The 25,757-nt window shown below is 38.5% G+C and overlaps 2 protein-coding genes across 2 annotated transcripts in view; both read right to left on the bottom strand.

Annotated features, from left to right (window-relative positions):
* LOC135101811 (ATP-dependent RNA helicase DDX54-like) overlaps nucleotides 1–18,404 on the bottom strand; it is an 18,687-nt gene extending 283 nt beyond the window's left edge. The window contains exons 1-19 of the mRNA XM_064006103.1: nucleotides 18,225–18,404; nucleotides 17,037–17,179; nucleotides 16,443–16,520; nucleotides 16,063–16,230; nucleotides 15,704–15,837; nucleotides 14,275–14,496; nucleotides 13,215–13,383; nucleotides 12,515–12,610; nucleotides 11,732–11,846; nucleotides 10,729–10,834; nucleotides 9,352–9,481; nucleotides 8,252–8,459; nucleotides 8,205–8,215; nucleotides 7,685–7,846; nucleotides 5,620–5,879; nucleotides 4,720–4,858; nucleotides 3,720–3,857; nucleotides 3,234–3,414; nucleotides 1–73 (exon numbers count right to left, since the gene is read on the bottom strand). The exon at nucleotides 1–73 is cut by the window's left edge and continues 283 nt beyond it. Of these exons, the coding sequence (XP_063862173.1) occupies nucleotides 1–73; nucleotides 3,234–3,414; nucleotides 3,720–3,857; nucleotides 4,720–4,858; nucleotides 5,620–5,879; nucleotides 7,685–7,846; nucleotides 8,205–8,215; nucleotides 8,252–8,459; nucleotides 9,352–9,481; nucleotides 10,729–10,834; nucleotides 11,732–11,846; nucleotides 12,515–12,610; nucleotides 13,215–13,383; nucleotides 14,275–14,496; nucleotides 15,704–15,837; nucleotides 16,063–16,230; nucleotides 16,443–16,520; nucleotides 17,037–17,168 (2,522 nt within the window). The 5' untranslated portion in view covers nucleotides 17,169–17,179; nucleotides 18,225–18,404. The remainder of the gene's footprint in view (nucleotides 74–3,233; nucleotides 3,415–3,719; nucleotides 3,858–4,719; nucleotides 4,859–5,619; nucleotides 5,880–7,684; nucleotides 7,847–8,204; nucleotides 8,216–8,251; nucleotides 8,460–9,351; nucleotides 9,482–10,728; nucleotides 10,835–11,731; nucleotides 11,847–12,514; nucleotides 12,611–13,214; nucleotides 13,384–14,274; nucleotides 14,497–15,703; nucleotides 15,838–16,062; nucleotides 16,231–16,442; nucleotides 16,521–17,036; nucleotides 17,180–18,224) is intronic.
* Nucleotides 18,405–19,241: 837 nt separating this feature from the next.
* LOC135102437 (tubulin alpha-3 chain-like) lies at nucleotides 19,242–21,249 on the bottom strand. The gene is made up of 3 exons (XM_064007725.1): nucleotides 21,094–21,249; nucleotides 20,641–20,863; nucleotides 19,242–20,420 (listed from the first exon to the last, which is right to left on the bottom strand). Exons 1-3 carry the CDS (start codon nucleotides 21,094–21,096, stop codon nucleotides 19,291–19,293), a joined length of 1,356 nt encoding a protein of 451 aa, XP_063863795.1. The 5' UTR covers nucleotides 21,097–21,249; the 3' UTR covers nucleotides 19,242–19,290.
* Between the last annotated feature and the right edge of the window lie 4,508 nt (nucleotides 21,250–25,757).

Genomic DNA, 25,757 nt, shown 5'->3' on the forward strand with positions numbered 1-25,757 from the left:
TTGTAGCCTCTCTTGGGGCCCTTTTGGTTTCTTAGCAGAGGGTGAGCTTTGTTATAAGATCTTGGTCTCACAGCTGCATCAAAGTAAAAGGCAATGCATGATCAGTTGGCAGCACAAAACCAAGCAACATTAGTATCAATGATAAAAATAACATCTTCTTAATAATGGCAATGATAATAATGGCAATGAAAATATATATATATATATATATATATATATATATATATATATATATATATATATATATATATATATATATATATATATATATATATATATTTTCATTGCCATTATTATCTCAGATCACCTTACTTGCATAAATAATGACTATACAAATGTGAGAAAGCTGAGCCATCTGGGAAAGAACATTTACTAGGTAATATGAGCAAAATATAAGAGAAAATAGGATTTAGCTTGTAAGATGTTCAAGATGAATCAATCATTAAAAATAATATATATAAAAATAAAAGAACAAATGAATTATGGCTGCAGAAAGAAGCAATAGTCTCAATTTGAACCAGCTTCAAGATCTAAATCTTTAGGATCTTTGAAATAAATAATTGTATGGTACAATACTCTCTCAAATTCTGTGCTTGATTTCTTCTGAAGACAAAGCACTAAGCTTGAGGATCACAAAACTCGGAGAATTGAAAACACTGAAAAACAGTGATTTATTCCAGCCACATAACCCTGCACTTCGTGAGTGTGCGTGTTTTTGTCCTCCCATTTGGTCCCACCATATGTAGAACTGTATGTTTTGTCCTTACATTCAACCCAACCACATATAGAACTATATATGTGTGTTTTGTCCTCACATTTGGTGTGATATGGTGGTGTGGCCTTGCCACATATAACTGTGTGAGTGTGCATGTACTGTCCTTACATCCAGCGTGATGCAGCTGTGGGGTGGTGCAGCACTATGGCATCTAGAACAGTGTGAATGTGTATATTTTGCCCTCACATCCAGCATGACACAGCAGCGTGGTGCCACAGCATCTAGAACTGTGGGAGTGTGTTTATGTTATCCTTACATCAGGCATGATGCAGTGGTGTGGCATTGCTGTACTTTTATCTAGAATTATGTGAGTGTTATCCTCAAATCCAGTGTGATGCAGCAATGCAGTATCACAACATCTAGAATTGTTTGAATGTGTGTTGTCCTCACATCTGGGGTGATGCAGCAGTGCGGGGGTGTTGTGCCACCATAACATGATGCAATGTTGTGCAGTAGATGCAAAGGCACTGCAGCAGTGAGATGCCTCCCATTTGTTTGTGTGTGATTTCACAATATAATGTGACACCAGCCTTCCTATCACCCTCTCGCATGCAAATCGGCATGACTATAGTATTGTGGCAAACAAGTGGTATATCAACATGGGTAATCTACACACAGAAATAAGTATACAATACATAGCACATATGTATTTATTTTTACTACCTGTGATGCCAATGGTAGAAAGACGTGATCCACACATGATAAAAGCACAAAACTCAAGGAGATAATGTGAGAAAGTCATGATGGTAAGAATTCAGGGCCCAACACATAACTCAAGGATTGTGAAACTCAGATAATGTGAAACACAGGAGGGCACTGTAGTGTACCAATTGTGATTAAGATGATATGGTATAAGAAAAGTATTCTGACATGGGAATAAAAAGTGGGGCAAAGCTGTGTAGTGTCACCTTGTATATATACATTGCACAGTCATGGTCAGGTGTTAAATAATAATTTGCATTCATTACCACTGCTTTCTGTGTTTCTCTTAAAGTTAATTTCTGTGATCTACTGACGATCCCTTACCAAAACCTGACTACTGGCTGAATATTAGCAGATCACAAAACTTTACATGGATAGGAATATTGGGATTAGTGTAGTTCAGTCACTGAAAAGCTCAAGACAACTATGCATTCTACACAAGCTTCCAGACAACCATCTCTTCTTCAATGACACTTAACTCCTACCCTCCCCCCCACAGTGAATATACTTGGATTATCCTCTAATAATAAAATAACTCAACTGAAATTTCACATCTTATCTCATATTAAAATAGCTCTCATCAAGTTAGACACTGTGTTATCTCCATCACTTTTTTTTCCTCCTCAAAGATGCTAATTCTATAAAATGGCCTTATTTGTCTTTGTATGAAATACAACTCTCATATATAGAAGGAAAAGCTCCAGTCACACAGCCTCATTAAGCAGAGTAGTTAAAAGCTTTTCACTTCTTCTAAATGACAAGCTGTCCCATTCTGCTAGTGTTGCATATTTTTTACTATCTCTTGCCATTTCCATGATTACTGATCTTCCAAACTTGCTAACTGCATGCCTCCCCTGCTCCTGGGGGCCTTGTTGGACAAGACTCTACTTACTCTCATCTATATGTTGTCCATCTCACTAATACAGGAATTAACAAGAATCTTAATTCTTTCATCCCTTTCACTGATAAACTAGAACTCTGTCCATTCTTGCTTCCCCCACTCCTATGACAAATTATTTTCAGAAGCATTAAGGCATCTTTAAAACTAAATGGACCTCCAATTAAGAAATTGTTTTCTATTTCACTTTTTTGGAAGGGGCAACTTGGTAGATTTTCCCCCCCCACCTTTTTTATTGTGCTCTTGGCCACCTCCTTCACACATGAAGAAAGAAATTAAACAAATAAAAATAACATGACCAAGAAAGATGGCAGCAGGATCCTTAATGATTTTGCATGGTAAAAGCTAGACGTATAAACCTAGTCATGGACTAATGATTCCATTTTACTGGCAGCTAGTTGGGTGATAAGATTATGGTGATGAAGAGAGCAACATTTAGGAATGAACTGCAGTGTTCCACATTGAATAGGGAAAAGTACAATGAAATGGTATGAACATCAATAGAAGAATCCTTCAAATCATAAAATATTTAGCAAGAATATAATAGGATACAAATAAAGGAAAGCCTCCTTAGTGTAAACAATTAGTAGAACAGAATGCAAAGCAAGACATAACTGTAAAGGAAAACATGAAATCTACATGGAGAAGGTGAGGACACTGTTGTCATGACTATTGCTTGTAAGTGACCCACAAAAAATTAAGTACAGCAAGACAAACATTTTACATCCTTAACTCCCACTGCCATCTGGATTCAAGCACCAGCAATCACTGACTATTGTGTAAGTCACAACAATACCACAGAAGCACCAGCATTAAGCATTAAAAAGAGTAACATTTAAAAAAATACAAAATACTCACCCTTAAAAGTCTTTCCATTTTTATTAGATACTTTTCCTTGATTTTCCTCTCCCTCCTCTTCATCACTGTTCTCTTCTACTATTTTCCTCTTTCCCTTCTCAATCCACTTCTTGTATCTGTTTGTCTTATAGGAAGCTGCAATCCACACACCAGATTCTGTCTTGATCCTCTTCTGCTGGATCTGGGGATGGAGATGAATGCAAGATACTTATTACACTGATTCATGCTATGACATTACCACTGGTTAATTAAAGAGCCTTAACCATGTTATGAATGAGTCAAATTAATGAATAGGAGCATTTCTATTATGATTACCACTAAAAATCAGTCTGTGGATACAGATGCAGAGACACAGACACAATATTGTGTGAGAACATGTCAACATGTAATAATAATAAAAACTTTAGGTGAATATCCAATACATTTTGCAACTGTTACAAAAATCTGGCAACCCTGGGCCTCACTTTCATCCCAGCAGCCACTTACACCACATAGCACCCACACACAAGTTTGCTTCAAGAGACAGGGAATGGACTGATAACAAGGATAAGGGAAGAGAGGAAGATCAGAGTAGACAAGTGGATAAACTGATAAATTACAAACACTGTATATAGCAAAAAGATTAGATTATTGATGAGTTCCTTTATGACATCAATAACACTGAAATAACAAAATAATTATTATACAGTTTTTTGAAGAAAAGAGAGAAAGTATGTACAAGGAAAATTAAGTGATATTTGAGAGGAACAAGAGAGTAGATCAGACTGCAAAAAAAATGTAAAAAAAGACTGCATCAGGGAAGTGCCATTGCAAAGGCTAAATCTCCTGGGCCTTCAACCATAACCAAAGCAGAACCAGCAGCCCTTCTTAGCTACCTGCCTCACTGCCCAAAACTATCTACTTTCACCCTTATTCTGTCCATCTGTTATGTAAGAGTTGACCAATATTCTCAATCATTCATTCCTTTTCTGGTAAACTCTGTAACTCCTTGCCTGCTTCTGTATTTCCTTTCCTCTGATCTGAACTCTTTCAAGAGGGAGGTTTCAAGACACTTATCCTCCTATTTTGGATGAGACTACCTTTTGGGACTGGCACCTTAGTGAGCTTTTTTTTCTTTGCCCACCTTAAAAAATTAATAAATAAAATAAAATATTTAGGTATTTTTTGGACATATCAAGAGATCTATTAAAAATGTCAAGGGGAGAACCTTAGTTATTCCAGAAAAAAAAGCAAATTCAAGATGGCTCTAGAACCACAGATGCCAAAGTATCAATAGTCAATATATATATATATATATATATATATATATATATATATATATATATATATATATATATATATATATATATATATATATATATATATAGCTTTGAAGAACAAGAATGTTCTACCCATCCTTCAGGAGCCAGCTATTGGAAAATTTTTTTTTTTTTTTTTACAACAATATCAGCCTTACACTAAACAAATCAAAGTAAAGACAACCAACCTGTGTGCCAACAAACTTTTTCTTCTGACGGTCCCATTTGTGGAGGGCAGACGTCTTCCTCTGCAACGAGTCGTCATCCTGCACCAGGTCCAGCTGGGAAGCCTCTGCCTCTTTTTGGAAGCTACTACCCAGGGAATATCTGTAGCACACATAAAATAAATTTTCATTACTAAATATCTTAATAACAGCATAAATAAGTGATGTTTTGCAAGAAACTACTCATGTGTTCCTAAGGTTTTTATGTATTCATAATATCTCAAGGATGTTTATATAAACACACAAACATTATTGACAAATAATGGTTCATAAGCACACACTGTCTATATCAGAGAGCTGGCACAGTGCACTTTCTGGAAAGAAACAGGTTATCAGATTGTCTGTTAAAAAGGCTGTTCAATAGAAAGTAAGTTTTTTGTATTTACAGTGTCATGATAAGAAAACAAGAACTACACAAAAAAACAAGAACTACACACAATAACAAGTACTTGACTGGCCTAGGAAATCACCAGATCTCAACCATATTGAGAAGTGTTGGTCCTACATAAACAGAAAGCTACAAAACTATGAAACACCTTCAGTCCCTCACTCCAGTTCAAACTACACCTGCCTAGCCAGAATATTTATGTGATACGGGCAGGCAGCATAGCAAATGGTTGCCATCACATATAAATGACACCCACATCTCAAGGGAAAAAGGACTGCAGGAAGTACAAGGTAGTAAAGACTAAGCAGAGGAATTTCATATCACATAATCTTTCCTGTAATGAATTCCTAGAGGGAGGAGAGTATCAGATGTTCATAAAAGTCTTAAATACAAAAAAAAAATCACATAACTCATATAACAGTTTTATCCTGATCAGACAAGATTAGAATACAATAAAACTCTAAATCCTGTCTTACCCATCCTCAGCAAACACATTGTCCTTGGTATAGGGGATGTAGAAATCCTTGTCCCTGAAGTCTTGAGTTTTCTTGGCTTTTTTTTGCTTTACTGCTGTCTGGTTACCAATGTCATTTAATTTTCTTTTCAAACCCTCCAAACCATTACTAATTGAATCATCTTCTCTTTCCTTCTTTTTCTTTTGCCCAACAATAGATGAAAAGGTGCTCTTTACTTCATCTTCTGTGCTTTGCTCCAATCTTCTCACTTGCTCTTGTGCCTGAAAATTTCATTAAATTGCTACACGATGTAAATTGCTACACGATGCATGTGGAGTTCCCTTATATAAAGGAAAAGGGAATGTATGGGAATGCTCCAATTATAGGGGCATCAGTTTGCCAAGTGTGGTAGCAAAGTGTGTGGCAGGGTGCTGATAAGGAACATCAGAGAGGGAACAGAAAATGACATCCAAGAGAAACAGGGAAGTTTTGGAAAAAAGACCAGATTTTTGCACCAAAGCAGTAGTGTGAAAAGTTTTTGGGGAAATAAAATAAATTTTTTTAAGTGTTCATAGGCTTGGAGAGAACATATGATAATTTCTATTTACATAGTAGGGCATGTACAAGAGTTGGTCATGGTGTGAGTTCTTCCCAATCAAAGTAGGTTTGCACCAGGGTTGTATAATGTCAATAGTTGTTCAACTTGTACATGGATGGTGTAGTAAAGGAAGACAATATGAGGGTGTTAAGCAGAGGCCTGAGTTTGATCAGTGGGGAGGAAAGGATATGGGGTCAAAGTCAACCACTATTTGCTGATGATATAACTCTGGTGGCTGACTCAGAGAGGAAGTTGAGAAGACTGATGAAAGAGTCTGGGTGTGTGTGTAAGAGAAGGAAGCTGAAAGTGAGTGTTAGTGAGAGAGAGAGAGAGAGAGAGAGAGAGAGAGAGAGAGAGAGAGAGAGAGAGAGAGAGAGAGAGAGAGAGAGAGAGAGAGAGAGAGAGAGAGAGAGAGAGAGAGAGAGAGAGAGAGAGAGAGAGAGAGAGAGAGAGAGAGAGAGAGAGAGAGAGAGAGAGAGAGAGAGAGAGAGAGAGAGAGAGAGAGAGAAAGTGGTAGAGGGATGGATGCATGATTAAATGGGGAACAGCTGGAAGAGTTGGAATGTTTCTGGTATTTAGGATCAACAGTTACAGTGGATGGAAAAGTTAAGAGAGAGATGAAGTGCAGTGTGAAAGAAGCAGGAAAAGTACTTGGTGGACAGAGAAGAAAGGCCTTTAAACACAGAGCATTAGGTATGAGTAAAGAGAGGGTTATATGAGGGAACATTGGTGACCACTGCTGTATGGTGCTGAAACATGAAACATGGGAGTAGTGGATATGAAATGGTTAATTGTAAAAGAAACCAAGTATCTGAGGAATATGTGTGGAGTAACATGGAGGAATAGAATAAGAAATAAAGAGGTAAGAACTGGTGTTTTATGAAAGCTGACTGAACAAGCAGCACAGCTTGTGTTAAAATGGTTTAGGCATGTGGAGAGAATGGACAGCAGTAAACTAGTACAGACATTCCCCAACTTATGAAGGCCCAATTTATGAATATTCTGAGATACAAACAAGAATCCCTACAAGTCCTAATGTTTGTCGCTCCACCACAGGTTCAAATTTGCCACACACTTCCTGCCTAGTGCCACTTTAAGCAGCTAACCATGCCAGGCAGCACCATAGTGAAGGACAGAGGCACCATGTTGTTATATTCAACTCTCAACCTGCTAACACCTGTTTGCTAATGTTCCAAGACCTTTTTGCATATTTTCCAACTTTCTGATTATTAATCATGGCTGCTGACAAGCACAAGGCTAGTGATGATAGTGGTAAGAAGCATCAAGCAATCTCATGATAGCCAGGAAATCCATAAAAAACCTCTTAGTGGTTCCAGGGGGAGGTCCACGAATGCATCCCCACTGACCCAATGTTATACTGGACTCATTGTACCTTCCTTCACTTTATTACTACGTTTCTCAGAATGTGATCCAATCTTACAATGAGGCAGCAGTGTATAACATGACTAATTGAGAACTAAGCCACACCTGTTTTGCTTTAGTTTCCTTCTCCTGCCTGGCTTCCTGCTGCATCTTTAGGTTCTTATGGAAGGCTTCAATTCTCCTTCCATCAAAGTCACGCTTCTCCTTCATGCTTGTTATGGATCTGACATTAGACTCCTTGCGATTTTTTATCATCTCAAACACAGTCTGGAATACAATAACCACTAGTAAACAATATATATATATATATATATATATATATATATATATATATATATATATATATATATATATATATATATATATATATATATATATATATATATATATATATATATATATATATATATATATATATATATATATATATATATATATATATATATATATATATATATATATATATATATATATATATATATATATATATATATATATTTAAACTTGAATTAATAAACTATATAACATATTTCCTCTCCAACTCTTAATTCACTAATAAAAATCATAATCTATGACATGTAATCAGATATAATACCCCATAAGAAAATATTGACCTATGCTATACTTGCATAAAATCTTTAAAGTTAATCAAAAAATGAGTCAATTACTCACTCCTTTGGGCTGAAGATTTTTTAAGGGAGTGGAGCAAGGCCAGCCGCTGCTCCTCTGTGTTTGAAGCAGCATCCACCAGCAGGGGATGATAGCCAATTACACATAGTCGTTCATTCTCTTTCATGCGCTTCACACTCTCAGTGCTCGGTGCTGGACGGCACTTTACATATTGCTTGTATGCTCCAGTAACACTGTCTTTTAGCTTTCTCTGTAAGAAAAAATTAATAAAGATTAATAATAGTGTACAAAGTTTTTTTGTTAATTTCCTCATCCATGCCACTGATTTTCATGCAGTTCTTTGCACAGTTATAACCTAAGAATTTTGTAAGACTTTTTTTTCTCGAATGATGTTGTCAGTGACATTCACGATTAGAACTCCCGCCAACATGAGCGTCACATTGCACAAACTGGCAACTTGTCCCTTCTTGGTCTGAAAAAATCTACCAGAGGAAAATAACTAGGTGGCAATTTAGGTTAGCCTCTCATATGTTTTTGAAAGCATAGAGTAACAGATTCATTGTCTGAGATATTGACATAAGGGAAAGTTATCTTTTGTGACCACTCCTTGCTTTGCCTAACAAAACAGCTGTGTTTGTTTTAAACAGTGTTCTACTGAGGTGATGTGTGATGCCTGAAAAATATACAAGCCATGATTACACAGCACAAGTGTTAGAGTTTCACTAGAATGGTGAAACAAACAGAAAAATATGCTGCATAACTATTGGCAATGAAAAGACTGTGAATGCATTGGTGAAGAAATGGAATGATAAGGGGCACAAGGATGTGCCTCACCACAAACATGGTGGTCCTGGAGGCATACATTCCTCACTCTTTCTCTCACCTTAAACTTTCAAAGCTTTCATTAAACTCTGCCAGTTGTCATGCTATACTTTACAGAGAGGTGATCCACAAATGGTACTTGAGTCTTCCCTCACCACAAATCTCATGCTTATATTTCTTCCCAAAATCATGGCAAGTCTGTTCTCCAACTAGCCAAAAACTCCTTCATCAATAGAATATGTCAGAATCTAAAAAAGGTTTTAAGCCCAGTCTGGCACCCAGGTGAAACAGTGAGCCATAACACACTGATGTGTTCTCACCAGTTCCAGTGATGTGTTGTGCAAGTGCATTATTTCTTCCAGTTCATCATCAAGGACAGTTTGAGGGATACTGCCATACATGTAGTTCCAGTCCTCCTTTTTGCTCAAGTCAGGAGGGTGAGGTGCTATTCTGAAATTAAACAATAGATAATAATTCACTAAACAAAAAATTCTGTGGATCCTGACTCAGCCACTACAGCAAAGGAGAGTTATCACTGACTCAAAACATTTACAAATTTCATTCAGGCTGTTCAGAAGACTTATTTTTTAATAGATATACCTGTTTCTCTCACAAACTATATCACTCTGTGTGTGTATGACTACATATTAGACTGTGATACTTACAAAAACAGCTATGGAAACCTTGGAGACCTTATATGGGCAATCTAAAAACAAAATATTTGCCAGACATGTTTGGTACTCACAGATAACAGCTTTATTACTTTTCTGGGTCTCTCTCTCTCTCTCTCTCTCTCTCTCTCTCTCTCTCTCTCTCTCTCTCTCTCTCTCTCTCTCTCTCTCTCTGCCTGATTCAAAAGCTACAGCTCTGAAGCATTTATTCTGCCACTATCTAAAAAGCAGAATGTATCTGGGCCATTTCTAGCAAATAGGCATATTCATAAGTAGTCACTAAGTTTAGAGTTTTGTTTTCTAATAATCACTCACAAAATGGACCTCAGGCTTGCCCAGTGAAGAATGCATCTCTAACATAGCCATCATAAATTTCCTCCACAGAGACAGACTGAGCCTGGAGGAACTGGTCTAGAGATTCTCCAGGTCCTTATCTGTGAATAGTGAACATGTCTGCAAATACTTTATTAAGTTTCACATATAAGGTTTCAAAGACTCATAGCATTTTTGTAAGTGTCACAGTCTAATATATAGCCATACATACATACTGCTGAGTGTCAAAGACAAATCCATTTTGTCTCCATCCAGTCCCCAGAATTCTAATACCAGATCACTACAAACTGACAGAATCAAAAAGATAGTTGAGGGCAGCACACCTCCACTAGCTGTATAGTTAATGAGATTCCACAACAGTGCAATAAAGAGCACAGATATTATGTATATGTACTAATGATAGACTTAGCGCCTAAAAATACCTCTTTACTAAAACAAGATATTTTGCATGTTTCTCAGTTCTAAACATCAATATAGCACTTGTTTTAGTTTCACATAATTAATTACAACCTTAAAATTCTTCCAATTTGGCTTCTAACCTCTTCCCCCTAAAGAATATATTCTCTCTCTCTCTCTCTCTCTCTCTCTCTCTCTCTCTCTCTCTCTCTCTCTCTCTCTCTCTCTCTCTCTGAAAGAATTCCACATTCTTAGAAAAAAGACAACTTGTATTAAAAATTCTACAGGAAATCTCACCTCAGATCTTTGGAAAGAAACAAGTGTAGGTCCATCAGGTATGCAGCTTCATCAGGGGCCACAAATGAGTAAGCAACACCACTTCTGCCAGCTCGGGCCACTCTACCTGCAAGCCAACATCAAATCAACACTTGCAAACTATGCCACACAAACTTCAACATAATTCACATTCATTGATGCCATTTTCAAATAATACAAAAGCAGAGAAGTATCCCAAAATCATTAAATGACTATATATTCACATGAGTATGATATAGAGATAGATAATGTGTTCACAGCCATCCTTGTGAGCAGCAAAAACATATTATTTTAGGGTAATGCCTCCCAAAGAACATAGCCTTGAGTATGCAAATTTTCATGAGACCTCCTCATCAAAAGTGGGATGTCAAGATGCATGCATTGTAATATCAAACAGAAACATATGAAAGATATGGTATATCTAAAGAAATGACACCTTGTTGAACTCAGATTAATGGAAGCAACAATGCACTGTTATAGTTATCAGAAGTAGAATAAAGGAGCAGAAAGAAACTCTAAAAAGCTTCCTGAACAGGACAAATTATCACAAATATTGCTTCAGTAATCCTCAATATAACCAACCTCTATGAGGCAAATATTGGAATGTAAAATAAGCATTTTAAGTCTCGAACAAACCTCACTTAAACAAAATCTGGACCATTAAAAGCAACATAAATTTACTAAATCCAATAGAAATCATTGAAATTTGAGTGATGTGTGGGGACAAATACATCATCACTGGGTATGGCTGGCATGGGCAGTGCAGGTATATGGATAGTGGGCAACAAGAAATCTTAACCCTTTGTGTATCCTGCACTCCAATTACCCTGATTTTGCCTTTGTTTTAATATTATGAAATGTCTCATATTATTTAACAACCTGAGTCCACTATACATCACAAAATTAACATTACAGAAATGTATCAGGGGATATATATAGAGCACAGAAAAAAAGGAATTTCCTCTCCTAATTCTTTATTACTTACCAACTCTGTGCACAAAGAGTTTTGGCTTGGCAGGAAAGTTGAAATTGATCACATTATCCAGCATGGGAATGTCAATTCCCCGAGCAGCAACATCTGTCACCAGGAAGCAGCGCACCTAAAACCCAAAGGAGAACATTACTTGCATGTTTACTATAACTGTCATCTAATAAGAAATGCACCAAGGCCTCATCATCCAGCCTAACACTCAGCATCCAGGCTCTATTCAAACACATGTTATATCTGCCATGTGCTCAGATTTTTTCAATTTTAATTTGTCAGAGTGCATCATAAAGTACAGAGAAATATATTCTTATGTACACAATATTATGACCACTTTAATCTTAAAGTATTATCATATCCACCAATTTTTTCTTAAAGAAATACATAAATGCACATATGACACATATGAATAAATTAATTATGAGAAAAATCCGAATGTCATGTGTGGGTACTGTTTTCATCTTAATTGTATTCTAGTCACCTGCAGGCACAGACTTTTGTAACAAATAGTCACTTTTATTCATACTGTGTTACTATCAAATATTATGGGCTTCAAACCAAACACTGATTAAGCAACACAAAGATTGTTTGTTATAGTTATGCTTATACCAGGTGAATAATCTGAAAGTTAGATAAAATGAACACAATGTTAGATATAGAAAAGGTGTAAGAGTTGCCAAGAAAATTATCTACATGTCAGAGGTGTAAGAGACTTGAGAGAAATGCCAAAGATGAATTTTGATAAGACTAATAACAAGAAAGTTATGACAAAATGCAGCATACCTTTTTTGTCTGAAATTTGGCAATGTTGATCTTCCTTGCAGTTGGGTCCAGGGAGGAGTAGCAGTATGTGTTGGGAATGTGGGCCAAGTCCAGTGCCTATTCAAAAAATTGTAACATTAAAAAAATATATATATTCTCAACTTGAAATTTACTTAATTCATCCCTCACCACAACTAATCCTTCCACTGCACTTATCTTTTTTGTCAATTTGCAATTTATCCCTGTAAACCCATAAAATCTTTCCTTCCCTTGCCTTACAGTTTAGTCTCACAAAGAACTACTAGGTAAAACAATCCTCATCTTGAAGCTTATATATATATATATATATATATATATATATATATATATATATATATATATATATATATATATATATATATATATATATATATGATGTCTTCCAACTAAGGACCATGATTCATATTTGTTTCATTCCCACTCTGTATGAAACAAACTGGAATATATTACACAGAAATCTAACATAAATACTTTACTAATATTCACATTTAAACATCTCACATTTGCTTCTACAGTCAACTAAATGTGGCACTGCACTAACGATCTGTTATCTAGTCATCCTTACACTATAACATTGAAGCCCACCTCTCTGATCACATAAACAGAAAATACATGAGATAATGGTGGCACACAGCCATTAGTTTCCAATGACCAATACCAACTTCTACTGGAAGAAACCTACCAAATGCAGGTATTCCACATGGTGTTTGGTAGCAGCAAAGATTACTGTCTGCTCCTGGTCACTGATAACATGTTGCAGAAGATGGTACAGGAGACCCAGTTTATCCTCTGTGTTACATTTGAAAAAACCCATCTTGAGATTTTCTGATAATACATGCTCAGTGTCAAGCCTGAAAGATACAAATAGTTATTTATTACCAGGATGCATATCACTTTTTTTCCCTACATGTCATGAGAAATCTAAAGAGGGTAAGCATATATAACAGGGTCTCTCTCTCTCTCTCTCTCTCTCTCTCTCTCTCTCTCTCTCTCTCTCTCTCTCTTTCTCTCTCTCTCTCTCTCTCTCTCTCTCTCTCTCTCTCTCTCTCTCTCTATTCAATATTTTCCTATGATGAGACGAGACACAGGAGAGTAAAAAATTTGATTCTCCCACAAAAAGAATATAGTAGACATATACTAAGCATTTCTTGCTTCATTTGATGTATGCAACCTTTGTAATGAATTAAATTCCTGGAAGATAAGAGTGAAGGATGCTATATAGATTTTATGTTGTATATTAAAACTGAACAAGTGCTGTAAAGGTTATACATTTCATAGGTAAAGTATCCAGAAAATATTCGATATGGGGAGAGAAATAGATAAATGTTATATTCTTGGATTTAAAAGAAGGCATATTATGGAAAGAAATGAGAGAGAGAGAGAGAGAGAGAGAGAGAGAGAGAGAGAGAGAGAGAGAGAGAGAGAGAGAGAGAGAGAGAGAGAGAGAGAGAGAGAGAGAGAGAGAGAGAGAGAGAGAGAGAGAGAGAGAGAGAGAGAGAGAGAGAGAGAGAGAGAATCTGAATTGGAGTGTACAAGATGTAGCATATGGTTCATAGATATGAAGATTTTTATCACTGTATCATTCCCTTATGAGAGTTGCCAGGAGTGCATATATATGAAAAGATGGGAATCAGACACATAAACACAAAGAAAACAAGTAAAACTGTAAGCTTAATCCTCTGTCAATCTTTAAACAAACATACAGAAAAGCAAGAAAACTGTAAGCTTAATCCTTTGCCAACCTTATGAGGACAGGATCAGTCAAGCCAGCTCGAGCAAACTCCACCAGCATCTTTGGGAGTGTTGCTGAAAAGAGAAGAGTTTGTCGTGTTTCAGGCAGTCGCTTCTGGATCTCTGTAAGTTGTTCCTCGAAGCCCATCTCAAAGAGCCGGTCAGCTTCATCATACACCACGTACTCCACACTTGTGAGCTTGAGGTTCATCTCTACACACACATGCATCAATCTGGAGATATAACACCCATCTAGTTAGTGAGTGAGGATGCATCATTATCATGATGCTAAGAGTATAATGAGAACTTCATGAATGATAATCACCCACAACTCTCCTTTGTTACATAATGATTCAGATAAAACAATCAATGAATTACTGTATCACAGTTCATGCTTAACTTCCAGCAGCTATATAGATATTACATGATACCACAGTAACAAAACAGGAGATGCATGCTCAGAAAAAATTCAAAAGGTAAATAGCGTAAGAATAATATATGGTCATATTTAATTAAGTTGTAAAAATAATATATGGTTGTAGTAAATAGGAAGATAAAAGGCAGCATCTATAAAAGATGGTCAAAACACACACACAATACAGAATGGTTGCCAGAAGCATATGAAATAAATAATGTCCATAAAATAAACTCCATAATCATAACAATATTGAAAAACAGAACTTATGCATCAAATAAACACAATGAAACAAGCAAAAGTAACATGGAGCTGAAAGACAATATTTCTATAAATTAGTCTATAATATAATCATATACTCACATGTATATTCAAGTGGATGGCAGCAAGATATAAACCATGTAAACCATGTACATTGTAGAAATAATAAAATGAACATCTACCTCTTATACCAGGCCAGGTAAACTCTGGAACTCCTTGCCTGCTTCTGTATTTCCACCTTCCTATGACTTGAATTCCTTCAAGAGGGAGGTTTCAAGACACTTATCCACCAATTTTTGACCACTGCTTTGACCCTTTTAGGGACTGGCATTTCAGTGGGCATTTTTTTTATTAGATTTTTGTTGCCCTTGGCCAGTATCCTTCCTACATAAAAAAAAAAAAAAAAAAAAAAAAAAAAAAAAAAAAAAAAACCAGGCCAGCAAACCCATAGAGGGTGGCCCAGAGAGAGCACCACACACTCATACACATCATTCACACTCTTAATCCCGTTGGCCCCTGGTGGAAAGGGATTATCTCATAGACCACCCTACTTACACCCCTGAGGCAGGGGCTGAGGGTACTGCCACTGTATTCCCTGCATATCATGAGAGATGGAGTGAGGGGGCTAGCAACCCCTTCTCTGTATTTTGTTCCTATAAGCAGACAATGCAAAACACTAGAAATGAACATAAGAAGCAAAAAATTAGTGAAGCAATCAAAATATAAGAGCAGGGTAAGATGTAACACTGGTGTATGAAGTATACCGTCCAGGGGTGGCAATGATGATGTCCGGATTGTCATGCATGGCAGCAAACTGTCCCTCCAGACTGTCCCCACCAAGCACCACTGCTGCCCTCAGGCCTGTAAACCGCCCCATCTCCTTTGTGAATCTCAAAGTCTGCCAACAAGAAGAGTGTGTGATCTTAATTCTGTAACATATGCTATTATTAATTATTTCATTCTGACACCACTTTCTCTCTCTCTCTCTCTCTCTCTCTCTCTCTCTCTCTCTCTCTCTCTCTCTCTCTCTCTCTCTCTCTCTCTCTCTCTCTCTCTCTCTAATCCTATGAACATACTTCCAGAATCATTCTCATGTTGTAACCATTGACTTGTCATAACATACCTGGAGAGCAAGTTCCCTTGTTGGTGAGAGCACAAGGGCACGTGCTCCAGTCTTGGCTGAATGTGTTTGCAGTCTTTCAAACAGAGGAATGAGGAAGCAAGCAGTTTTCCCACTCCCTGTTCTTGCCATAGCCACCACATCTTTTCCCTCCAAAATTAACGGTATTGTCTGAGGGGTAAAGCAACCTCATTAAACTAAAAAAAAAAAAAAAAACACTCAAGGAAGGATATGCAATACATTACAATGGTATATGCTTCCCTGATTTGCATTTCAATAGATTCATTAGTTAATCTCCCATTATGTAGCTACGATAACAGAATAAACAGCAAGTAAACAACCTGGTGAACATCTACAGGGAATATGATACGTAGGCCACTCACCTTACGCTGAATTGGAGTGGGAACCTTGTAGCCTTTTTTCAAAACCCCTTGTAACACAGGGCCACTCAGACCCATGGACTGCAGGAATAACATGAAACACAGGTAGGTAATTAATTTCAAAGGGCATGAAATTGAATTAGTAATGCCGTTAAAATGGGGTTTAGATTCATGCACACTACAAAACTATAAAATGCATATTCTCATGCAAGAAAACCTGGAAAAAATTCATTTTCATTCATTAGTAGATACATAAACTTCATATATGCATTCATGGAAATCCTTAGCAATCCAAAGAAAAAACATATATATAATGTACACACACACACACACACACTTGTATTTCTCCTATAAAAAGGAGAAAATTAATTTCATAGATGACATACAATACAGAAAAAATCAAATATGAATTACCACTAACCTAGGATAATAGTCAGTACATATTACATAAACTAATCTTTGATGCTGAGCAGGTGGCAGATGTATCCTATGTTTACAGTGCAAAAGTATAGTATGTACAATGTTATATTCAATGCATAAAGGTCACAACAAGCTTTAGAATCATACTGTTAGGCTACCACAGTATTAGAGAATTACCTGAAAGCCTCCAGACTTTTTGTTTTTCCGGTTCTTCTTAGCCATAAGTTTCCGAGTGTCCAGCTCACCCTCTGAGGCATAGCCGTCAAGGGGAGCATCTGTTGCCTCCCATCCCTCCAGCTCCTCCCCCATGGTCCTTCAGTCTGCAAGTAGTACTGACTAAGAGGTTTTCCAGAAGAGTGATGACAAACAGAACAAGCAAAAGTGCATTTAGAAAATGTAAACAGTAGATCCACTAATGAGTACAAATTTCTGTATTGTTATCATATGTACAGATAAGAACAAAAGGGAAGCTACAAGAAGCTAGTATGCCTTGAGATGACAGTCCCAGTATGAAATACACTTACCATCTATAATCTCTATCCATTAATTTAATTAATCTTCGGTAAATTTATGTTTTTTCACCCATCTAACAATTTCGGACCAGAATACATTTTCTGGCAGATCTAGATGTGCTTTGAAAGCACTAGTGGAGATGTGGGGTTCCCAGCTGGCTGGACCACGTCCAGCAGGTCTGAGTTTCCTCTAACCTAACCTATCCTTGCCTGATCTGGTAACACTGCAAGGTAAATACATAACTGGCAACTCAGACCTGCCAGACGCGGCCCTGCCAGCCGGGGACCTCACATCTCCATTAGTGCCAGTAAACAAGATGAAATTCACAAAAAAAAATAATAAATAAATAAATAAATAAATAAATAAATAAACTAAACCTAACCTACCTTAACGATATAATTAATGAAATTATTATCTCAGGAACGAACATTTTTTTAAGATAAAAGATACACACCACTGAGTGATATGCGACCCAAGTACTTAACTTAGAACATTTTTTTTTTTTTTTTCGTGAGACGGGTGAATATGTATAATAATACCTTGTCTTCTTCTAAAAATCCCTACTGATTCTGCACCAACAACCTGATAACTAAGTCTATTCCAGTCATCAACCACTTCAAAGAACTTTTCATCGAACTTTAATAAGCCTTTGTTTCATTTCTTGACTCTTACATACCTCCACCAGATCTCCTCTTAATCCATGTCTTTAATCATTGTAAATGTGAACCCTTAATCTTTGAAGTGATACTCTATTTGGGTCATGATGTCTCAACAGTTACCTCAACGATACCTTGCTTTATAGAATCTGTGCATTTCAGTCTTTCTCTTAGTTACCTTCGTCTTCTCACTTGCCTTTTTTCCTCACAATCAGCAAGGTATATGATGTTTTTACGACTGTCTTCAGTGTACACCAAGGGGGCGCACAGTCCTCACTTCAAACACACCAAGTATTCTACATGCGCTTCTTGGATCACCCGTCACCACCAGAACGCACGTGCCGACATGCAGCTTGTGGGACAACACTGGCACAATCTCAATATTGGGCTAATTTGAAAGGTACCCAGAAACTCAAGTTTCTATGCTAGATTGTTGCTAGAAATAGTGCATTTTACAAAATTCATAACCACTTATCATGTTTTTATACATATTTTAATAAAAAAAAATTTTTGTAAAACCCTACAAAGTAATTAACTATGCCGCGGCTGTGTTTACACCTAACCCAATATGTAACCTGCGCAATTCATCATCAGCGCAAGCAGTCATATTTATGATTCACAAGTTAAGTAATAGTCTGCTGTTCTTTTCTTTTGTGAAAAGTAGTAAACTTAACATAACACAGTTTCAAATAAAATACAATAAAAGTAATTAAATATAAACAATCAAACTTCTCACACTTATCCATATTATTGCTCTCATAAAATATCAAAACAAAAAACCTTTTTCCATATAATGCGTTCACCCCTCACTGATAAGAGCCAGTGCAATTTAATCAATACTATTTATTGCCGATAACTAGTACGTGCCGACTGCACGGTGATTCTAACACCTTAAATCTAATGCAGAACAATCTCGCAGCCCTGGAGGCATGGATTCATACTAACCCCTGTTGCCCATTTTCACACGTTTATTAGCTAATGGGTCACATTAGTTTAACTTCATTTCCATTTTTTCTTACCTACTTACCTAACCAGTCTCTTTTCTGCCCTAACCGTCTAATACGTCTACTTTCCAGCAGAATTTGAATAAACCCTGACTGGTCTCACTACTCATTCTGTTCACTTAAGACTAAAACGAAAATAAAGCTTCAGCATCCCTTTATTAGACCTTCACACTTTACTTCCGTAATTTGAGGACAAACCAAACCATACATAGTATTTAGGATTTATTTAGGGACAGTTTCAGAAGGAATGTATGAGAATTAGTACTCTTCTCCCTCCTCCTCGCCTTCTGCGTCAGCAGAGTCGACGCCCACCTCCTCGTAGTCCTTCTCCAGGGCAGCAAGATCTTCACGAGCCTCTGTGAACTCGCCCTCCTCCATGCCCTCACCAACGTACCAGTGCACGAAGGCGCGCTTGGCGTACATCAGATCAAACTTGTGGTCAAGGCGTGCCCAGGCCTCAGCGATGGCAGTGGTGTTGGACAGCATGCACACGGCACGGGACACCTTGGCCAGATCGCCACCAGGCACCACAGTGGGTGGCTGGTAGTTGATACCCACCTTGAACCCAGTGGGACACCAGTCCACGAACTGGATGGTCCTCTTGGTCTTGATGGTTGCGATAGCGGCGTTCACGTCCTTGGGCACCACGTCACCACGGTACAACAGGCAACATGCCATGTACTTGCCGTGACGAGGATCGCACTTCACCATCTGGTTAGCAGGCTCGAAGCAAGCATTGGTGATCTCAGACACTGACAGCTGCTCATGGTAGGCCTTTTCCGCAGAGATGACGGGAGCGTAAGTCACCAAGGGGAAGTGAATCCTGGGGTAGGGCACCAAGTTGGTCTGGAACTCGGTCAGGTCAACGTTCAAGGCACCATCGAAACGTAGGGAAGCTGTGATGGAGGACACGATCTGGCCTATCAGGCGGTTCAGGTTGGTGTAAGTTGGGCGCTCAATGTCCAGATTCCTGCGACAGATATCATAGATTGCTTCGTTGTCAACCATGAAGGCACAGTCGGAATGTTCCAGAGTCGTGTGGGTGGTCAGAATGGAGTTGTAGGGCTCGACGACAGCTGTGGCGACCTGCGGTGCGGGGTAGATGGCGAACTCGAGCTTGCTCTTCTTACCATAATCAACAGACAACCTTTCCATGAGCAGGGAAGTGAAGCCTGAGCCGGTGCCACCACCGAAGGAATGGAAGATGAGGAAACCCTGAAGGCCAGTGCAGTTATCTGCCAGCTTGCGAATACGGTCCAGAACAATATCCACAATCTCCTTTCCAATGGTGTAGTGGCCACGAGCGTAGTTGTTGGCAGCATCCTCCTTACCAGTAATGAGCTGCTCGGGGTGGAACAGTTGTCTGTACACGCCAGTTCTGATCTCGTCTGGAAAGGAAATGTCGAAATTAGTCACTGACAAAGACCGGTTCAGGCAACATCTTTTTCCAAACAATATTACAATACAGTAACTGTATCTACAGTTGGTCATGACATGAGGCAGAATGGTGGTTTCTGGTCACCATCTTTAAAGTTCTTTAACTGTTAAGCAGGAGAATTTATCATAAAACCCAGCTAAGTGTTCCTCGTTCAAAGAACAGATACGTACCGATAACAGTTGGCTCCAGATCTACGAACACTGCCCGGGGAACATGCTTGCCCGACCCAGTCTCGCTGAAGAAAGTGTTGAAGGAATCATCGCTACCACCGATGGTCTTATCGGAGGGCATCTGACCATCAGGCTGGATTCCGTGCTCCAAGCAGTAAAGCTCCCAGCAGGCATTGCCCATCTGGGCACCGGCCTGCCCTACGTGGATTGAGATACACTCACGCTGGAAATGGAGAAACACATTGTAAGAACAAATAACCAGGCAGAAATTCGCCTAACCCACATTATCTCTTATTCCAGCACGACATCGGCTGCCGGCATGCCACTCCCGCCAAGTGCGACAAAGGAAAAATGTAGAATGTAATACTATGATAATAACCGAATGGAACACTACTGGTTATCACAACGAATATCCCCTCACACAATAATGCACTTTTTTAACTGTCCACTTACCATTTTTATAATGTGAAAGGTTCACTGTCGGTCTCCCGAGGTACTGTAGACGTTGTCCTCGTGATGTCGCGACTGCACCGCAGTTGCCCGCGAATTTGGCTTATATGTGAGGGCTGACGTCACCGGTTTCTTCTCCGATTGGTCCGTTTTGGAGAGGCAGGACTTCTCATTGGTTCAGGTCGGCGGGAACCCAGTGGAGGCATTTGAAAGTATATCCTGAGATCAATAAACTGTAGCATGTCTTTTTTTAAGCTTAAAATTAAGTATACTGTGGTTGCATTCTTCGGGAACCATGATTTGACTCTCCATCATCTCTACAGAAAGATATAATAAGAAGAATATGTATGTTTTCATGTTGGTGGTGAGGTGGCGGGATGACGGGAAGGCGCGCGGTGAAGGCGAGGGAGGAGCTAGGAGGCGCCAGCCAGGCGAGGCCGGTGACTCAGCCCCACAATGCATCAGAACACCTGGGATGTCCTTCTATCACCACAAAAATTAAAAGTACGTAAGTATCTACTATATCATTACCGCCACTGAACGAAGGAAAGTCATCTACAGCGGCACAACATGGTCTCCGCAACCTGTCAAGCAATTTAAACGATGCTTGGACGAGTTTAGTGGCGACACGAAGATAGGGCGTGTCTGGCGGGAACATTCAAAATTATAAATCTAACCATCATAAAGCAAGAGTATCGATTCATCCTTTAAACCTATACTATTTCCAGCATTACTATTTATCATCGTATCCTAATTTTCAGGCTCGCAGTTATATTAATAGTATCACCATTTCGTGAGTTATAGTGATGATTCACTCCTTTTTATTTCCTTTGTATTTCCTTCGTTTTAAGCCACCATTATGCTTCTTGAGGCTCCCCAAGGCTGTGTTCATGTTGCGTACCTCGTCAAGGACGGAAAAAAAGTTGGAAGCTACTGTGGTTGTGTATTACTAAACCACAAGACGATATGAGTTTTTTTTCCTTATATATATATATATATATATATATATATATATATATATATATATATATATATATATATATATATATATATATATATATATATATATATGTGTGTGTGTGTGTGTGTGTGTTTTGTGTATAATTAATTTACAATACTTATATATTTCAACAAGCGTTGAGTTGATGGTTGTAGGAATATACGTGGCTAGTGAACAGCATATCACGGATAGCAGATGACGGTAGTGAGCGGCATCTTTGTTGTTTCCACAATATTTACTGGTTATGGTAGCACGACTTTGTGGTCTTTGGTGAAATTGCTATTCTACGGGGCGATGTAATCCTAAGCTGTACTGCACTGATATGTACAAGCTAGATGCTACATCATAAGTAAAGGGTAGATACGAAGGAAGGGTGGTAGGTGGTTGTAATGATTTTCAGTGGTCTCTAGGCAGGGTTGGTGGGTGGCAGCAGTAATTGCAAGGAAGGCGGTGGACGGCGATGGGGAGATGGGGGAGAAGCTGAATGCAGCTGTAAACACGCGTTTTATCTTATAGCCTGAATAACGATATGCTATCATTGTTTTCATGCTGAAAATTGACACACACACACACACACCTTGCTCTCTCTCTCTCTCTCTCTCTCTCTCTCTCTCTCTCTCTCTCTCTCTCTCTCTCTCTCTCTCTCTCTCTCTCTCTCTCTCTCTCTCTCTCTCTCTTCTAGCAGAGCTGTTTAAATCGTAAGCGACGTAACGTAGAACAACAGTATGTTCTTGAAACTGCAACGATTTCTCTGCAAAGGAAAATACTATGTCCATGAATGTATACAATTTAGTTAAATAACTACGTTAAATTTCGTGACTGGTACAGTACACATCCAGTCTACATATATAGATGTGTTTAAGAAAGTGAGAGCGAGCCCAAGTATGGGAAGTATAAACAACTAAACGTAGTTCTTACTGGGAGAAAACAGCGAGCTGTTGTCAGGCGGGACGGCCGTTACAGCCCTCCCCGGCTTCCGCCCCGTAACGGTCGCTGCCATGCCCCTGTCACGTCGCTGTGGAGTACGTATTTTACGCTTAACTTACTACACTAGACATTTAGATAGGAACGTCTTCGAATACTTTCAGCCCAGAAACGCCAGTGGCAAGAAAGTGTGGATTAAGCAGTCCCTGCTCTTGATCTGAGAGCATCTGCAAATCGGTAATATTAGTCGGGGAGGGTTAGATTAGGGGGAGGGTGTAGTTTTTGCTTTAAGTTTCGCTCAATTCGAAGCTGCCTCACGAAAACTGGTCTCCTTAGGGACTTTTCCTGTTATTGATCTCGACCTTATTCTCATAACCTTGAAACCGACACTGGGTCCCATTTAATATTATTTTTTTTTCTCTCTCTCTCGGCTCATTTAAGTGCCATAACCTGTATCCAACAAGATATTTTCCCTCCTTATAACAAGATTTGACATTGTTCTGCTAAAGATGATTTTCAAATGACAATGGAAAAAAAAAAAAAAATCCAATACAAGTAAATAATAGGACGCTGTATAATTCCTTCTGAAATTATTATCTCGAAAATGTACACCTAAAAATGAAGTCGTCAGGTACGTTAGATCAACTTTGTTACACTATGAATTTATACTGATAGTGTCGGTAATGTGGCAACACTGTAAAGAATGTCGACCCACTATACCAGGTTTACCTCTCTCCGTGCCTTTCTCTTCCTCCTTCCCACCTCCGAACTGCCTCTTCTCACTGCACTCAACTGCTCTAGATTACGATGATAATGATGATAGTAATAATTATGCTAGTGCTGCTGCTGCTGCTGCTGCTGCTGCTGATGATGATGATGATGATGATGATGATGATGATGATGATGATAATAATAATAATAATAATAATAATAATAAGAAGAAGAAGAAGAAGAAGAAGAAGAAGAAGAAGACGACGACGAACAAAACAAATTAGTAGTAGTAGCATCAGCAACAGCAGCAGTAGTAGTACTAACAGTAGAAGTAGTAGTAGTAGTAGTAGTATACATTACACATGTTGGTATCTTTACCGACATGTGTATGTACTACGTATATCACAAAGCTAGAGTGTGAACAACTGAGTAGTTTGCAGCCGTTATATTGTCTCCTTTGCCGTACATTTGAGACTGATTACTCATATCATAGGTGTACCCGATGAAAGGAGGGGAATTTAGCATGAGAGGAAATAACTGGAGAAGAGAAACGGGGAAAACTGAACACCACTCCCTCTTGATTTCCTATTTCCAGTAAGATTTGCAGAAAAAAAAAAAAGCTCAACATCTTCAGCGCTATGGTGTGCCTCATTTCATTATTATTATTATTATTATTATTATTATTATTATTATTATTATTATTGTTATTATCATTATTTTATTTATTATTTTCTTTATCAATAAATCAATCATCTTCAACTGCGGCACTGACTGCGGGTTGATGAACTAAGATACTCATCTACCGTCAGTTTTTCTAGCAGGGAAGGGTCCTTGAGCCTGTTGGTATCGACTCCTGAGGCAGGCGCCACCTGCTGTCAGCTACTGTAGGGGCACTGTAGTCTGTTACGTCTCTCTCTCTCTCTCTCTCTCTCTCTCTCTCTCTCTTCGCTAGCTTTGTGTTAACCTTCCGTTGTTCCTCCTTCATCTTCACCGTTGTTATTTGGCCGTGTAGCTCCGTTCTCACTCGTATAAAATTATTACCAATTACCATCATCCCTCCTTTCCTTTCACTTCGCCTAAGTCCCCGCATTCAGTCACTACCACTTGCAGAATGGCATTACCGATCTTACTTCCTATTTTATCCACGGCTTCTACAGTGTGTAATGTAAGCCCGTATAGACTTATGATGCTAGCACAGAACAAGAGTTGGCGTACTGCTCTGCGATACAGCCAAGGTGACAGCTGTGGAAATGAACACGACCCGTGTGACCTCTCTCTCTTTCTCTCTCTCAACTCTGCGTCCGCATTTCCACCTTCATTTCTCCCCTTTTGATGTAAAATCTTCTGCTGCAAGTTCATTTTGATGGAAAGCCAAAACATGTACTGGTGAATTATGCATGTTTCATGAGTGAAGTCAAAGACTTAGTATATCTTTTGATGCTATAATGCACCTTAAGTCACGACTGAGGATCCGGACATCAGCAGCTGCCTGTCTTGAAACTCGTGTTGATGAACTCTCCCAGCCCCGATAATTACAACACTACTCTGACAAACTGTCGTCTGCAAACAGAAAATAGGCAAGCCTCTACTACTGCTCTTTTCTTTCTTATCCAAGCAGCGACTGAACAACACAACACCTGGTAAAACGAAGAAAGCAGAGGAAAGGGGCGAGGCCTGAGAAGAGGAAAAGGGAGCCAGCAGGTGACCACGTTTGTCTTTGAAGTAGCAACCCAACTAGATCTACTTAATGTGTACTACATATGTACATAATTCCTTTATTACTAAACTCATGCAATAATTTGATACATTAAATTATGGCAGAGGAATGTAGGAGGTTAAGCGACACGATTTCCTCCTGTTTTCAGCTTTTTCTTCAGACTTAGGCAGTCATGCTGGCAGGAAAGGCAGGTCAAGAGAGTAAGAGGCGAAAGGTAAAAGGATGTTGGAGAGACAAGGAAAGACAGGAAATGCGACCTTGCGGAAAAATGGCTACTCGTTTCCTGTTGCTCCAGTGTGTGCAGATTACAGGACT

This window comes from Scylla paramamosain, chromosome 7 (genome assembly GCF_035594125.1).
Source record: "Scylla paramamosain isolate STU-SP2022 chromosome 7, ASM3559412v1, whole genome shotgun sequence".
NCBI classification, from domain to species: domain Eukaryota; kingdom Metazoa; phylum Arthropoda; class Malacostraca; order Decapoda; family Portunidae; genus Scylla; species Scylla paramamosain.